Raw genomic sequence first — 16,207 nt, 5'->3', positions numbered from 1 at the left:
ATCACCTCACAGGCTTTTACTGTAATATTTAGCCAAATTCAGAATTTTATTGTGAAATTCATGAAGGTAAATAAAGTAATTTTACAGGAGCATACTGCTAAATCTCAATAATATGCAGCCATAAGTACAGTGAGATCACAGTATACAGCTGTTATTACACTACAGTTTACTGTAAAAATGTCACAGTAACTTACTGTGAAAGTGATGCAGCCAGTAGCCAGTAATTTAGTGTAAATGTACATTCATTCAGTTAATTAAATTCATTCTTTACCACACTGCTTTTCAAGAGGTTTGCTGCTTCTATGATGTTGAATCTGATGATGTTGATTCCTCACAGCTGTTTGATTGGTGTGAAAAACGTTCTTGTGTTTTTTCCCCAAATAAATAAAACTTGAACGCAACAAATCATCAACTTATTCTGTAGTTTTGATTTTCCCACAGACACATGAACACATATTTAGACCAACACGCAGCAGGAGGAGTGATGCTAGACATTTAACACCCTCTACTACAAACAGGAAAGTGTGCCAGGTCTGTACTACAGAGTGAGGCATCTGTCTAATAGACGATCTTTGTCAACTGTTTTCAGTTTGGTCTCTGACATCACTGACTGCTCCTCCATGTAGAGTGTGAACATCCTCCAATATTTACCACCAAAATATCGACCTAGATGCTTCAGACATTAAAGTTATGATCCTGACAAAGAGATGAAGGATGAAAACAGGAGATATAAAAGATCAGCTGAGGACATGTTTCCAAGAAGAGACAACTGTCCTGCTGATGATGTTTTATACTTTTGCATATCTGCCTGAAAATGTGTCACAGAAAACTGTTGAGCTACTTCTTTGCTCCTTTTTTAAAAAAACAAAAACAAAACGAAGAGACCATGGTATTTATGTTTATTCGTTTAGTGGTTAAACTGACACAAGCAACTGAGCTGAAGGTACACACTATACACTTCACACTAGACACGAGACACTAGACACGAGACACTAGACACATATTTGCTGCTGCAAATTAGTTGTACATAAATTCAATTTCTAGGTCCTTCATATACAGAGACTTAATGCAGCTGAAGTCCACGTCAGGTTGAAGCAAAGAATCTAAAAATGAGATCCAGGTCATTTCATTGACTCAAGTCTGCAGATAAACTTTCATGTTTTTCAAAACATTCACTTTCAAATAAATAAAAAACACATTTTCACAAAAACTTATATTTCCTGTAACTGTGTAAATCCTGCTTCACTTCACATCATTTAAAAGAAGACGCCAGGACTTTAAAAACACCCACAGGCTGATATTATCTGCAGTGCCTCTCATTTTAATACCAACAGAATTAAAGTTTAGCTGAACCTTTTTCTGAGCAGTGTGTCAATGTTCATGTCGGCTCTTGATGTGACTCTACAGCAGCTTTGATGTCGGCCATGTGTAATTTAATGTAACCTCACTATCAGCAGGCAGTGAACACGTAATACATATTTTATTACTGTCCTCTGAAAGGTGTGTTTGTCTTTTCAGATGTTGATAAAACAGACTCAGTATCAGCAGGCATTTTAAACTGCATGAATTCAAATATCTTTATCATTTCACCTGGAGAACCATTAAGTATAAACGTGGTATGAAGTTAATCTGCCTGAGAGCTGGTGTTACATATGAAGAATACATTGTGAGAGAACCGGTCCAGTCTCAGTGTTTCTCTTTCTGCAGGTGACTCTCTGTAGCTTGAATACTTCATACTCTTTGACGGTGTTTGTTGGTCATATCTGGTGTTTAGTGAATCTGAACTGACCCTTTAAAAGACCAAAGTCACAGGACAACACAAACCATCTGTTAGAGGCAGTGGTAGATCAGCAGCTCCTGAGTTCAGCAATATCAGAAGAGGTGAGAGCGATGTAGCAGCTTCAGTTTCCTGCTGGAAATCAGTCTGACGTTAAGGTAAAGCTGTTATAATATTCCAAATGCAGCACGAACTTGAACTGATATTGATGTTTTTGAGGCTAAAACACATTTTGTGGCTGACGTGTCCACAGCAGTACATTGCTTTGTTTCCGGCCTGCTTCTCTGAACTGGTGGCGTGCTGATGTGGTGATAGTCAGTCAGTCAGCAAACAGCTGCCTACTTTCACATCCTTCAGATATGGAGGGACATGAGGTTTCATTTGGAGCAGTGTTTGTGTCCACCTGAACTTAAGTCCAAGATTCACTAATTTTGGTCTCTACAGTCTCTGAGGAAACTATGCATCTCTTTAGCTGCTACATGCTCCACTCTGTTGACCAGATAGTCTCTGAGTCTGTCTGCTGGGACAGGAAGTGTACACTGGGTTTGTCAGAGTCTGCTGAAAACAGCTGCTGCTGAATAAGAGGTTGATGAGAGGGTGACACTTAACTGTAACATGAATGTGCCATAAAAGCAAAACTATGACCTAAAAGATAATTTGCTTGACCTCTGAAGCGGTCTGCAGTTTTGAACAGACACATGACAAATATCACACACACACACTGGAGAAGTCAGAGAAAAAGAGTAATAATATTTATTGTATTAACCACAGTCATGCTGTTTGACACGAGACATACACAACATCTTAAAACCAGAATACTAAAAAGAAAAATGAAGCTAATTTAAGTTTTTACAAATGATGTCAGGAGGCATCAAGAGAGGAGATCTAAAGCCTTGAAGAGGGTGTGTGAATGTGTGAATGTGTGTGTGTGTGTGTGTGTGTGTGTGTGTGAGCGGAGGGGCTGATAATGAGTCTTGTGACTGCTGTGCGGTGGCGAGGACGCAGTGTTGAGTCAATATGAGGCGTAAAAAGCTCTTTTGTCTGAAAATAAATAACAGCAGCATCTCGGTGCTGTCTGAGCCACACGTCACGTGATGGGAGCGAGTTCCTCCACACGACTGATGAAGAGTCACATGAGACAGAGTTCCTTAATATTCTCCAGTCCTTCAGTACAGTTTGACTGTGTGACTGGGTTTGTACGAGTGGACAGTGTCACTGAGCTGGGAGACACCAGAGACAGATACTGAACCACATACAAATAAAACTAACTTCTGAAGACCTGGCAGAGGGTGGGTCAGTTTTTTCTGGTAGCTTTGGTTAGGTTAGGTGCAGGTATTCTTGAAAGAGAAATGAACTGTTATCAATTTATTTTCTACATTTCTTTCCATCACTGCAAAAATAAAAACTCCTTTTTATAGGACAGCTGAACTTGTGTCAGATTTTTCATTTTACACAGTTTTAAGTGACATTATCTGCTTTGAGTGGAGAATTTTCGAAAAACCAACCATATCATGAAATGAGGGAATTATCAGTGTTTCATTGTCTGATTTATTTAACTTCTATTAAAGTGAAATGTTGTGATCTTTTCGTCTCACTTTTGTTCAGACTTATTGGGGAAGAACGAGCTTCACGTGGAACACCTGTCTGATCTAACGCTCCCACCACAGTGCGGTCTTCTTCATCATCACCATCCTCCTCAGAAGTGCGTGTGCTGACAGGAGCTACTCCACGGGCCGAATGCCTTTGGCCTCCTCCAGCTTCCTCAGGGTCTCGTCCCACTGAGTGAACTGCTTGGACAGCAGGAACATCTGCCAATCAGAGGTCAGGGGTCAGTGGGAGGAGCTTTGTACCAGCAGCAGTTTGTTATCAAGAGGTTGACGGACACCAGACAAAACCTGAGCAGCGATCTGAGTCTAAAGTTCTCTGATTTTCCATTAAAACTTCAAGATCATTTTAGGCAAACTTCTGAAATGTCGCTAAAAAGAAATGTGAATCAGAGGCGTTTCCATCAACTGGATTGGAGCAAATAAACTAGACTTTGGTCAGAAGTTGGTGATATAGACCATTGATTCCCAACCATTTTCCTTCAGGGGACCCTTCTCTATCACTGAGTAAACTGACTAAGTGGCATCTTTTATGGATGTTCAATATCATATTCAGTGACTGATAAACTGTACAATTAACCCAAATGCCAACTGCAGGGAGTTTGTGTTAAACTGGAACATTTCTCAACAAGTTGCTCATTATTTAAGTATTTACATGTCATTATTTCATGTCTTTTATCCCCAAAGAGATAAGACAGTACAAGAAGTTTGTAGTTACATGAAATGTAGAAATTTTGAAAACTTTAACAGTTTTTTATGCGTTACAATTTATCTTGCGGGAATTTTTAGTTTGCTGAAATTAAAAAAACAAGTCACAGACACAGCTTGCGAAAAGAAAAGTGTACCATTTTGTTGTATTCTTCAAAAAGCCTCTTCACTTCCTGGGACTGAGCCTCACTTTGGTCCTGTGGACAAGACAAACATGGAGGAGTGAACAGATCAAACCTGTCCAGAGACAGACACGATGACGCAGGAGGAGAAACAGAAAGATGGAGGTGGGGGTTACCTGCTCTTTGATGTGAATCTGTGACAGACGCTGCAGCTTGGTGGCGTGTTCTGGAACATCTGTGAGCAACAGAGACACACGGTTAACACAGAGGCTTGAGAGGGGAAACAGCAGCTGTACAACACCACTGTAAACCCTACATCACTGAATCAACAGGCTGAAAGTTCAAATAAACACATAGGTCACATTCATTGCTCTCTAACACATGACAGAATTATGTTTACAGCTGACAGTATAATCGTGGTTTAATACTGCCAGAAGTGAAACAGGAGCTGAAGCATGAAGTCAGGGACTCATGTGGAGCTGCAGAAACACACGTCTAATATTTTATATCCAACCAATGTGGGCTAAAAACACTGGCTATGAAATTACAATCCAATAACAACACTAGCCTAAACCATGTAAACTGATGTCGTCACAATAAAAGACATGCTGTGAATGTGCAACAGTATCACTGCTACATGGTCAGAATGCTGCGTGGATGGAAACACATCCAAAGAAAAGGTACTTAAAGCACCACTGTTGTATTAGAAGTGGCGGATACTGAAGGTTGTGCTGACGGTATTTTGGATATGGAAAACAACAAAGTCATTTCTAAGATGAACTGAACTTTACTTTTTCATTTCCAGGCTTTAATTTCATACAGAACTACACACAATGACACCTTTCAGCAGCAGACAGTAAAGTCCTGGATCTCAAACCTCCTTTCATGAACACATTATTTGATAGATTCGGCTTTAAAAAAAGAAAACAAGCAAATCTGTCCAACAAATTTCATCTAAATCCATCTGTAAATTTTAGGACACTGTCAAACAGCAGAAAAAATGAGCTAATTCCTACTTTGCTGTCAGCGGTGAAGTCACAGAGCAGATGTTTCTTTGCTGACTGTTCTCTCAGGTGAGACTCACCTCTGATGTAGGTGCTGTCCAACAGTGGCTGCAAGGTGCTGACCTGCTCCAGCAATGCAGCCTGGGAAAGCAGGAAGTCCTCCTCTGTGAGACAAACACAGCAGCATCACAGTCAGTACTCAATCAGATGTGAGTTGCTCCTTTAGTCTTCTACCATAAAATAATTCTTGTTTATGTGATAACTTAAATATTAAACATTAACCTACACATATGGCCTTAAACATTAGAACTTTAAAGACTATTTGGCTTCATACAGAATAAATACATAATAAAAGTAACCCTCTGAGATCAATGTGACTGCAGTGGTACATAGATCCTATGTTATATTTTTCTGCCCCAGGGCCCTGCTGCTTCTTACCAGCAAGAATGAACTCCAGCTTCATGGCATCAGGCACAGTGATGTGATCAGTGAACTGGGGGTCCAGGTACTTCAGCAGGTCCTCAACTGCACCACAACACCAATAATTATGATTAAAGACTCACCAAAATCAGTCCAAAATCTGACTACGGAAAAATTCCTGCAAGCACTGTTGTGAAATACATGCACTCTGCAGCACTTTGTCATCTTATGTCAGGATTTTGATTTCTTTAATGTAATGCAGATGTGTGAATGACATTAGCTTTTCAAATATTTCAATAATGAGGGGTCCTGGTGGTCAAACTGTTAGAACAGATACATCACAGTGTGTGTCTCACTCTTCTTGTGCAGGATCTTCACTCGTTCTCTCTTGTTGGCTGTGTTTGTCAGACCTGCCTGGATCCTGGCCAAAGACTCAGCACACTGCAGGACAGAGGACATTAATTTGATTTAAAGTTATCGATTAACAACAGTATAGGCGAGGCATTACATTACATTAGAGTGTCTAGCAACAACACAATGATACAGTCTCTTTAATTTGGGCACTTTCTTCTCTGATTTGCCCTCTGTGTTGTGCCCTTAAGAGCTGGAGGTTTACTACCTTCAAAGGATTTGCAATAAGCAGGCAAAACATGACCATTTGCTTATTCACACTCACAGTATCAAAATTTTCATGCTCATCCTGAGTACAGCTCGAATGAGCATTTTTGCTACTAGTTAAAAATGCTTTTTACACCTGTACTTTCAAGTTAACTTCAGTCAACTATCAGAAACATAGAAATACTTTTTCAGCAGGACACTGAGCAACTGGCACTTTCTCCACCCCTGCAACTACAACATCCGCCAGGAAACAAATGCTCCTTTGTAAGTTAAAAGTCTTCATCACATCATATGATGCTCTGGTGAGACACCCCACTTAGCTGCTTAAAAAGGACTGTAACTCAACACTTTAAACTTGATTCAGATAGGAAAGAAATGGCAGTCTTATTTTTGGTTTTTGTTACCAGAACACAGATGGGCATCTTTAAATTATGTTTCGTCAGACAACAGTCCACAACCCAACAATACGCAAAGTACAATTACCACAGAGCATTTGATGAGATGAGTCTTTATTACTCCGACAATGTGGAAATTCACACGTCACAGCAGCTCAAGAGTCAGAAGCCAGATACACAAAGCAAAAAATTGACTGAGTGTTAAAAAGGATAAAATATTTCAAAAATACAAACTATAGAAATTAAAATAAAATGATACACTATGTACACCTCTAACATATACAGATACGGTGTGTCCATAGTTGATAGTCACACAGGATCACTGATATACACACATGGTGTGTAATACTGTGACTGTCAAGATATAGAAATATGTGTCACAGCATAAATACAAAGAATGTGGATAATTACGAGGTGAAAATAGTGCAGATTAGCTGCTGCAGTAACAGTAAAAATCAAACATTCAGGTCTAAAATTAGGCTCAGTTTTTATATCTCACATTTAATCGTTTTTTACATATTGCACTGCTGATTATTTTCCACACAGTAATAAACTAAAAGACACAGTTATGATGTCATAACTGTCAGCTAGCTAATGTTAACCAACTTGCTACATTTGCAATTAACGTTAGCCGCCTTAACGCTAAAATAGCTAACCAGCTAACACAGCTAACCCAGCGGCAGTTAAGGTGGTAAATAAACATAGACTAATTAATACTGTCTATAACAATTTATATTAAATCATGTTGGTGTTTATCTGGTGTGTACAAACTAAAAAGGGCGTTCACTCAGTGACAGAGCCATCGTTAGCTCCGCTAGGCTAACAGCTAGCTAGCTAACAGACATTATTCTGAACGAACCTTGACGGGTTTTCCACTTTTGTTTCTCCTCTCGCCGTATAAACGACCCTCCAGCGCCTGAAGACGCATCTCCAGATTATCCACCTCTAGTTTTTTATCCATTCTTGAAGCTACCGGTGGACACAACAGAAACCAGACAGCCTCGTCACATACGAGCCACGTCGCACGTTGATGACGTGTCAGCAATCACTACGAATCTGTTCACAAGCACGTTTAGATTTTTGTGACAATATAAAACCTACAGACTGATTAACATACATGAGGTATTTGCTATATAAACTTAATTTTGCATTTAATTTAAAAATGTCAATAATTTTATAAACATCGTTAAGTTTTAAATGGTTGTTGTTGCAGTACACCAAACTGACCGCTGAGTGTCGCTGTTTTGCGGTAAGCGGGTTCTTTCAGCTGTTTTCCGGTGACAGCAGGGGAATGACAACAGCGAGTCACGGCCCTCCTTCCATTCAAGCCGACTGCTACACATCGACTAAAGTAAGATTTCCTCAAGTATCACCGTCTCTTCCTCGCACACAGCACGATTCTGTTTGTGGACAATAACAACGACACACAGGCAGCACGCGCATTTGTTTATTATAAACATTTCTTTGCTGTGTTTTCACGAGCTAAGTTAGCTTAGCTAGCCTTCGAGCTAACGTCAGTTTCTGCATAACATCTGCGCAGTTTGACAGGTTTGGAGTTAGTTTGGGAGTCTAGCAGGCGAGTCGCTGTCTACTCCTGGATTATAACTTAGTAATAACTCCCCTAACGATCTGATAAAGACAGATGCGGCTTGCTGGAAGCTTAATAACCAGAGTCAATGTGGTGCTAGCTTCTTTTTCACTGCTCTCTTCATTGTGGTTTTTAGGGTTCGTGTTGCTAAAAGTTTCATTCATGCTCTCCTGTGTGTTTTGCTGTGTTGTTGACAGCAGGAAGTTGTCTGCTGCTGGACTTCTGAGTCTGTGTTTGGGGGATTTATTCTGTATGTGCCGCTGGGAGCAGCAGCAGCATGGCAGATGACAAGGATGTGTTGAGAGACGTTTGGTTCGGCCGGATCCCGACCTGCTTCACCCTGAACCCGGATGAGGTCACTGAGAGAGAGGCCGAGCCCTACTATGTAAGTCTTACTGTCTGTCTTCACATGGCTCTAACACCTGAGGTCAGACCTGACTGTTTGCAGAGACACTGAGCCCACAGCCCTGTGTCTAACAGGAGTGTGTGTGAATGAATACAGAGACACAGAAAGCTGTATGCTGTGTGTTTCATCAGCAGGGTGTACACTGTAAACCTAAATTTGCTCACTTAACTTAAATGTTTTTTGGAGACAGCTTACACTCAAAACTTTTAGCTTAGTACAAGACAGTAACACAAAAGTTTTGGGCACACCAGACAAAAAATAAAAATATGCCACATGATCCTTGTCTGGCAGGAATTTAACATTTAATAAATATAGTTCTGTCGGGCTCACAAGGGATGAGTTTTTGTGTCAAGTGAACATAAAGTTTTTATGTCATTTTGACAATCAGAGGCATTTGTGTAAACTTGACATTAAAATATTGTGTCATGGATGGACTGGGCCTCACAGTGTATGTGAATGATTAATAGTAGCGGTGTAATTAGCCATTCATTTATCACATCATTGCTGTCCTCTGTGCTCTCTGTCAGTCTGGTAGCTGCTCTTATTGAACAGTGGTCAGAGGAGAAAGGAACTTTTCACTCACAGCGTGCTGCTTCAGCACAAACAACGCCACACAGTACTCCCTTGTACTTAAAATCTGAAAACATGCCTGCACGTTCATTATTGATGAAAAGAAGAGCTGTTGTCTTTAGTGTGGTTCATTGTAGTGTATCACAGGGTGTTAAAAGCACACTGCAGCTAATGTGCACCTTCAAATCAAAAATAAGTGTCTGAGATTTACTGGCAAAAAAATAAATGGCTTTTTTTGCATCACATTTACATCAGTTTCAGTACATTTCATTGAATTCAAACTTAAGGATGAGACCAGAGCAAGATTTGAACCAAAATTATATTCATATAATGATCAACTGTTCAAGCCAGAAAACAACTCGAGATGGCTTGATCTCAGAATTCTGCTGTAGTATTTGTTTTTAGATGTACTTGAGGATCAAACATAAAAGCACATTTGAAGCTTTTGTAAACCTGGTGGATTCTCAATCATTGTGATCAACTTAAACGTCCTCCTCAGACTCCTCACTTGCTTCACCCTCAGTCACCCTCTTCTTTGCAGACCAGTGGTCAGTGATAGTTAAGTGGATCAGCTCATGTCCTATATGATAAACAGTGTCACGTAACTAGGAGTGCTTGAAATGGTCAGTTTTGCTGCAGATGCGTTTAAGTACACATCACAGTTTGTGCGCATCTGTGTGTGTTTCTGTGACACCCTGCTGCTCTGACAGACAGACAGACAGGCAGACAGACAGAGGAGCGACAGAGCAATGTGCCTGTAATTTATGACCCCAAAGTCAGGTTGGGATTCTCAGCATAGTTTTTTCTGACATGACTATTTTGCTGCAAACATTTACTCGCCAGTGTGGTGGATAGCCCTTTGAGATTTACTCACCAAACAAAAAATCTACCTACATTTGACACTTGGTGGGTGTTGATATCAGACCCTGTGTGTAAAATTCACATCAGAATCTGTGTATGTGGGGACTGGAAAAACTGAAGACACCACAGAGCAGGTTAAAGAAAGCCTCAGCATTTTTCTAATTTTTCAATAAACACACCGAGCACAGCCACTTTGACTACAAACACACTGCTTGCAGCTCTTTACTATAATGATGTAAACAGCCTGTTAATGACTGCGTAGAAATGATCTCTATTTTGTGTAATAATTAATAACATGTCTCTTCATGTCTCCCGTCGGCTCTCTCAGCTGCTGTTACCCAGGGTGAGCTACCTGACTCTGGTCACAGACAAAGTGAAGAAACACTTCCATAAAGTCATGAGGGCCGAGGACGTGGAGGAGATGTGGTTCGAGTACGAAGGGACGCCACTGAAATGGTAAGAGAGCGGTCGCTGGATGAACTGATTTAGATAGTTTCTCTCAGGGGAAACAAAGATGGTGGATTTTTGAATGTGTTACCTTGTGTCCCTGGTTGTTCGTTATTTCAGCCTGTAAGCCAAATGTATGTTAGTGTAAGTCTCAGTTCGTTCAGAGGAAACTTTGTGAATTGAGACTTGAATGCTGATAGAAAGAAAATGACGTGCTTTTCAGTCTGAAGATGACAGCTGATGATGTAAATCAGATTGTTGCTCAAATAATGAGGCGACTGAACGTGTATCAATACCTGTTTGTTTTCCCAGAAGACAAGCTGTCTTTTAAACATCATATCAAGTGTTCTTGGTTTCTCTCAGAGAAACAAATGCTGTGTCTCTTTTGGCGCAAATGAAAAACTGGTTGATTCTGGTGTCATTTTATATCTGCATGCAAATTCATACTGCCCGAAAATTCAGTGAATTGTGCTGCGCTGTGATTTGTCTCTGACTCAGGTTTCCACACATCCTGACAGTTAGTATGAGAAAGTTGGTTTGTCTTCTCTGTACAGCTGTAGAACAGAACTCTGGTACACTTTTCTTTATGAGGCCATCGAACATGAACTGCCTCCTTATTTATGTTCTCTACTGACTCTAAAACTGTCAGTAGCTGCAGCCTTTGCTCACGTAGACAGCTCATGTACGTCACTCCCTACATCTGCACTGTCTTTGGTGAAAGTGCTTTTAAAGTTTTGCTCACTCGTCTTGATTTCAGCTACAGATTCTCTTATAAACATGGGAGATTTTACAACAGGATTAAAGACCTTTTGACTGACTGCGCATGAATGGTTACTGAATGCTGCTAATTGTAATTGTGGTAAACTGGCTGTTGGGTTTAAGTCTGTTGTTTGTTTCTTATGGGTGAGTTTTTATGCTGTTGGTTTAATCTTGTTACTGTGTGTGTTTTTAATCTGTTTATTCTTTTATGTGAAATTCTTTATGCTGCCTTCTCGGCCAGGGCTCCCTTGAAAAAGAGATTTTGAATCTCACTGGTACCATTCCTGGTTAAAAAAAAAAGGTTAAATAAAAAGAGCAGTTTATTGTATTTATATATCAGAATCTCATTATTTTCTTATTATTCATACCAGAGGTGTAAGGTAGTTTCACTGGAGCCAGGTGCATGCTATTTTGACAGACCCTAGCGCACACTGTCATGCACATATCATCTCGTCACATGATCAGAGACTCTACGCTGGATAACATCAACATATATATTACCAAGCAATTATGATTGCATATCTTTATTTGACAAAAACACCAAAGAAAAAAAGAAATTATGAATTTAATTTAACAATTGGGGCGGCACGGTGGTGTGGTGGTTAGCACTCTCGCCTCACAGCAAGAGGGTTGCCGGTTCAATCCCGGGCGTGGGAGCCCTTCTGTGCGGAGTTTGCATGTTCTCCCTGTGTCAGCGTGGGTTCTCTCCGGGCACTCCGGCTTCCTCCCACAGTCCAAAGACATGCAGATTGGGGACTAGGTTAATTGGAGACTCTAAATTGTCCGTAGGTGTGAATGTGAGCGTGAATGGTTGTCTGTCTCTATGTGTCAGCCCTGTGATAGTCTGGCGACCTGTCCAGGGTGTACCCTGCCTCTCGCCCGATGTAGCTGGGATAGGCTCCAGCCCCCCCGCGACCCTCAAGAGGATGAAGCGGTTAGAAGATGAATGAATGAATGAATGAATTTAACAATTTTAATGGGTGATTTATAATGATAGAATAAGCATATAATTTTGTTACAGATGACTGTTGACTATTTTACAAAAAAGAGAAAATAATCATGGCAGAGATGTGTTTGTCTTTTTCAGCTGCATTTATATCAAATGGCTGTTTTTAAAGGGGAACTAATGTTTTTTCAACCTGGGCCCTATGTTCAGATCTGCTTTTGTCTAAATGAGTGATAGGATGTTCAATATGTGACATTTCTCCAGTATGAAGCTAGGGCTGACCTGCCTGCAGCCCGTGAGCGCGCGCTATATTAAATAATAGGGCACTCAGACAGCGCCAAACAACGTCAAAATACGTCCACTAAAAGTGCATTTTTTTTCACACAGATAGGCTCGGATTGTTAGTATAATTATCTGACAACATAACGGAAAGGAGAAATGAACGTGTGTGTTTACCTTTAGCTGGATTCAGACATGTTCCTCTGCCTGTTGCTGCTCCCTCTCTCTCCTCGTCCGCTCCTCAGTTTCAATGAGCTCTGCGTCCGTGTACGTCCGTGTACTCCGTGTTCAAATAAATACGGGCGCTCATCAAATTCAAATGGCTCATCCAGATCCAGTTGGTCAAAATCGGGTAAAAATTCGGACATGTTTGTTGTGACAAGTCAAAACACTCAGAGTGAAAGTCTGGCTCTGAAATTTGAGTTGCTGATTTGAGTTGTTGCAGGATGTTACCGCTGGAGTGACCTTACAAACGCCAGGAGTAACTCTGTTTGGAGTAGTCATGGCTGAATTTTTACCTGATTTTGACCAACTGGATCTGGATGAGCCATTTGAATTTGATGAGCGCCCGTATTTATTTGAACACGGAGTACATGGACGTACACGGACGCAGAGCTCATTGAAACTGAAGAGCGGACGAGGAGAGAGAGGGAGCAGCAACAGGCAGAGGAACATGTCTGAATCCAGCTAAAGGTAAACACACACGTTCATTTCTCCTTTCCGTTATGTTGTCAGATAATTATACTAACAATCCGAGCCTATCTGTGTGAAAAAAATGCACTTTTAGTGGACGTATTTTGACGTTGTTTGGCGCTGTCTGAGTGCCCTATTATTTAATATAGCGCACGCTCACGGGCTGCAGGCAGGTCAGCCCTAGCTTCATACTGGAGACATGTCACATATTGAACATCCTATCACTCATTTAGACAAAAGCAGATCTGAACATAGGGCCCAGGTTGAAAAAACATTAGTTCCCCTTTAATTTCTGAGAGTTCTTATTTGAACACAGGCAGATTTCGAAGGTGGCCATCACTTTAAAAGGACCCATACTCCCCTTAACACATGGTTGGAGGGCCTGCTCTCTCTATGGGCCCCCTCACCTCATGGGCCCCAGTGCAGCAGCACTGCCTGCGCTGTCTATATTTACAGCTTTGATACATACACAGTTTTATTTTTGCTGATTGTAGAACTTGTAGACATTTCCTCAAATAAAATACCTGTGGGTTTATCCAACTATCTGCTTTAAAATCTGCATAGGAAAATGGCTTGTTAAAAATAAGTGATCCCCGAACTATTACAATCTGTTTTGTGGGATGTTTAGTCTCCTCCTCGTTTGTGTACCTTGTTCTACTGCCTCAAGTAAACATCCACATTCTCCTGCAAATGTCACAGTCAGATCCATAGCAGTGTGTTCACGCCACCTCCAGCTCCGAGGCCACTCATTCACAGCCAGGACAGAAGCCTCAGCTGGTCTGGACCATGAGCACCTACTTAGTTTATTATCTGCACGTCTGCTGAGATCAGCATCACATTAAGTTCACAGACTGCAGGCACAAAGTTCAGCCACAAGGTGTCAGTACTGCAGCACAGATGATGAGCCTGGTTGACAGCGTCAGCAGATCTCCAGTAATATGGGTAAAATACATTTTAATGAATAAGTTACAGACATCACTTCTGATATCCTTTTAATTGTTTGTTATCATGTGTACATATCAATAATGTTTGCTGGTTTCAGCCTCTTAAATGTGACGTACTGCTGCTCTTCTTGACTCATTGGAAATTGTAGATTCTTTGTAAACCTGTAATGGGAGTTTGTCCTCAGTTTTGACATTCTGTAAATAACCGATTAGGTACGAACTGTGTGGTGGGATTTAGGGGAACTCGAACTAAATGACTAACATAGTCAGTGAGTGTGATTGACCGTGAAAATATCTTAAATACACTTATTTGATCTGACGCTGCGATAAGGAAAGCATCTCGACCCTGTTGACTGAAACACAGGAAATGACAAGTAGAAATGCTTGAGTGAAATGTAAACTGTCTCCTGAAGTTTAAACTTCCAGAGAAAAGCAAGCGCAACAACATCGGAAGACGACAAAAAACTGACACCAATTCTACTTGTCCCCTTGAATCTCTTAATAGGTCACAGTAACCTCAGCAGTCATTTTAGTACATTTGCTAATGACGGTTTGTTGGTGAGGTCAAACACTGAGTGATACGTTTGAGGTTTCCTAAATGGACGCACAGTATTGAGGTTTGGGCAGATAAAACTATGTGATACTGGTGGTTAGTTCAAAGATTTTCCCAAGGAATAATGGGAGTGTCTCGGTCTGGGGAACTGAACTTATTCTCGTCTGTGATGTTGAGTCAAGGTTTTCACGGGTAACGTTATTTCCTGTTTGTGTTTCCCGGTTCCAGGCACTATCCAATTGGAGTTCTGTTTGACTTCCACGCGTCCAACACTGTCTTACCCTGGAGCATCACTGTGCACTTTAAGGTGAGAGTCAACCACAGAGTGTGTGTCCACGCACAGTGTCCACAATACTGTGTTTCTATATATTCTGTTTGTATATCGAATGCAGTATAGACAATAAAGAATATACAGTTGGCATTTTCATTGACCTGAAAAAAGCATTCCAATAACTACCTTGAAAATAGACATCAATATGTTCAAATTCACAAAAACAAGTCTGACCTGCTGCAGGTTGTATGTGGGGTTCCACAAGGATCAGTACTGGGTCCAAAATTATTCATATTGTTCATAAATGATATTTCTAATGTGTCCAAATTGTTAAATTTTGTCATGTTTGCAGACAATACTAACTTGTTTTGTTCTGGTAAAAACCTTGAACGGCTGCTGGATACAGTGGAAATGGAATTAGATATTTTAAAACATTGGTTCAGTGTCAATAAATTGTCACTGAATGTAAATAAAACCAAATATGTAATCTTTGGACATCGTAAAGTCAATAAAAAGGTTCAAATCATGATAGATAAAACTGAAATAGAAAGAGTTTACGAGAATAAATTTTTGGGAGTTGTCATTGACCATAAATTATGTTGGAAACCGCATATAGATTATATTAAAAAGAAAATATCAAAGTCTATCGCAATCTTGTATAAAGCAAAAGAAATTCTCAATACAAATTCATTACAAACGTTCTATCATTCCTTCATACTACCATACATTACTTACTGTGTGGAGGTTTGGGGGAAATCATTCAAACAATCACTAATCCAATTCTTTTGCTTCAGAAAAGAGCCATCAGAGTTATAAACAGAGCTGATTATCGGGAACCAATAAACACATTTTTTATACATTGTCACATGCTCAAATTCAATGAACTTGTAGATTTCAAAATATCACTGTTGACGTTCAAAGCATATAATAATCTGCTGCCACACTGTATCCAGAAGTTGTTTCAGAAAAGACAAAGTGTGTATGAACTGAGAGGAAGCTGTATGTTCACATAAACAAAGAACAGAACCAATGTCAAACCAAGATGTGTTTCAGTTTATGGGGTTAATCTGTGGAATGCCTTGGAAATGGAAAATAAAGAGTGAAGTAATATTTAAAAAAAAATGTTGAAGAATCATTTGCTCATCAAGTAAATATAATGTGTGAGTGTATTTGTAAGTGTCTGAGTTTGAATTGATAATAGGTCCATGTAAAAGTATATTTAATGTTTTCTTTTTTGGCTCT

The 16,207-nt window shown here is 40.2% G+C and overlaps 3 protein-coding genes across 4 annotated transcripts in view; 2 read left to right on the top strand and 1 right to left on the bottom strand.

Moving 5' to 3' along the window:
* LOC125892608 (cathepsin S-like) overlaps positions 1-16,207 on the top strand; it is an 853,108-nt gene that overhangs the window by 325,032 nt on the left and 511,869 nt on the right. The gene's annotated exons all lie outside the window — the stretch shown is intronic.
* On the bottom strand, positions 2,508-7,680 carry dctn3 (dynactin 3 (p22)). The gene is made up of 7 exons (XM_049582651.1): positions 7,508-7,680; positions 5,992-6,076; positions 5,654-5,740; positions 5,296-5,379; positions 4,388-4,446; positions 4,227-4,286; positions 2,508-3,585 (listed from the first exon to the last, which is right to left on the bottom strand). Exons 1-7 carry the CDS (start codon positions 7,607-7,609, stop codon positions 3,499-3,501), a joined length of 564 nt encoding a protein of 187 aa, XP_049438608.1. The 5' UTR covers positions 7,610-7,680; the 3' UTR covers positions 2,508-3,498.
* Positions 7,886-16,207, top strand: part of atg5 (ATG5 autophagy related 5 homolog (S. cerevisiae)) — a 49,449-nt gene continuing 41,127 nt past the window's right edge. The window contains exons 1-4 of one of the 2 annotated variants that reach the window (XM_049582645.1): positions 7,886-7,999; positions 8,434-8,621; positions 10,402-10,529; positions 14,923-15,001. In XM_049582645.1, the coding sequence (XP_049438602.1) occupies positions 8,514-8,621; positions 10,402-10,529; positions 14,923-15,001 (315 nt within the window). In that variant the 5' untranslated portion in view covers positions 7,886-7,999; positions 8,434-8,513. The remainder of the gene's footprint in view (positions 8,000-8,433; positions 8,622-10,401; positions 10,530-14,922; positions 15,002-16,207) is intronic. The other variant, XM_049582646.1, reaches the window with a different exon arrangement.

This window comes from Epinephelus fuscoguttatus, linkage group LG8 (genome assembly GCF_011397635.1).
Source record: "Epinephelus fuscoguttatus linkage group LG8, E.fuscoguttatus.final_Chr_v1".
NCBI lineage: Eukaryota > Metazoa > Chordata > Actinopteri > Perciformes > Serranidae > Epinephelus > Epinephelus fuscoguttatus.
This window is presented reverse-complemented; position numbering and strand designations above follow the sequence as displayed.

What these genes read in the sequence shown, in the direction of transcription:
- dctn3 (XM_049582651.1), bottom strand. Translation starts at nt 7,609, where the DNA reads ATGGATAAAAAACTAGAGGTGGATAATCTGGAGATGCGTCTTCAGGCG. An exon ending in AAAGTGGAAAACCCGTCAAG is followed by an intron (nt 6,077 to 7,507) that starts GTTCGTTCAGAA and finishes TCTGTCCTGCAG; the next exon opens with TGTGCTGAGTCTTTGGCCAG. An exon ending in AGATTCACATCAAAGAGCAG is followed by an intron (nt 4,287 to 4,387) that starts GTAACCCCCACC and finishes TCTTGTCCACAG; the next exon opens with GACCAAAGTGAGGCTCAGTC.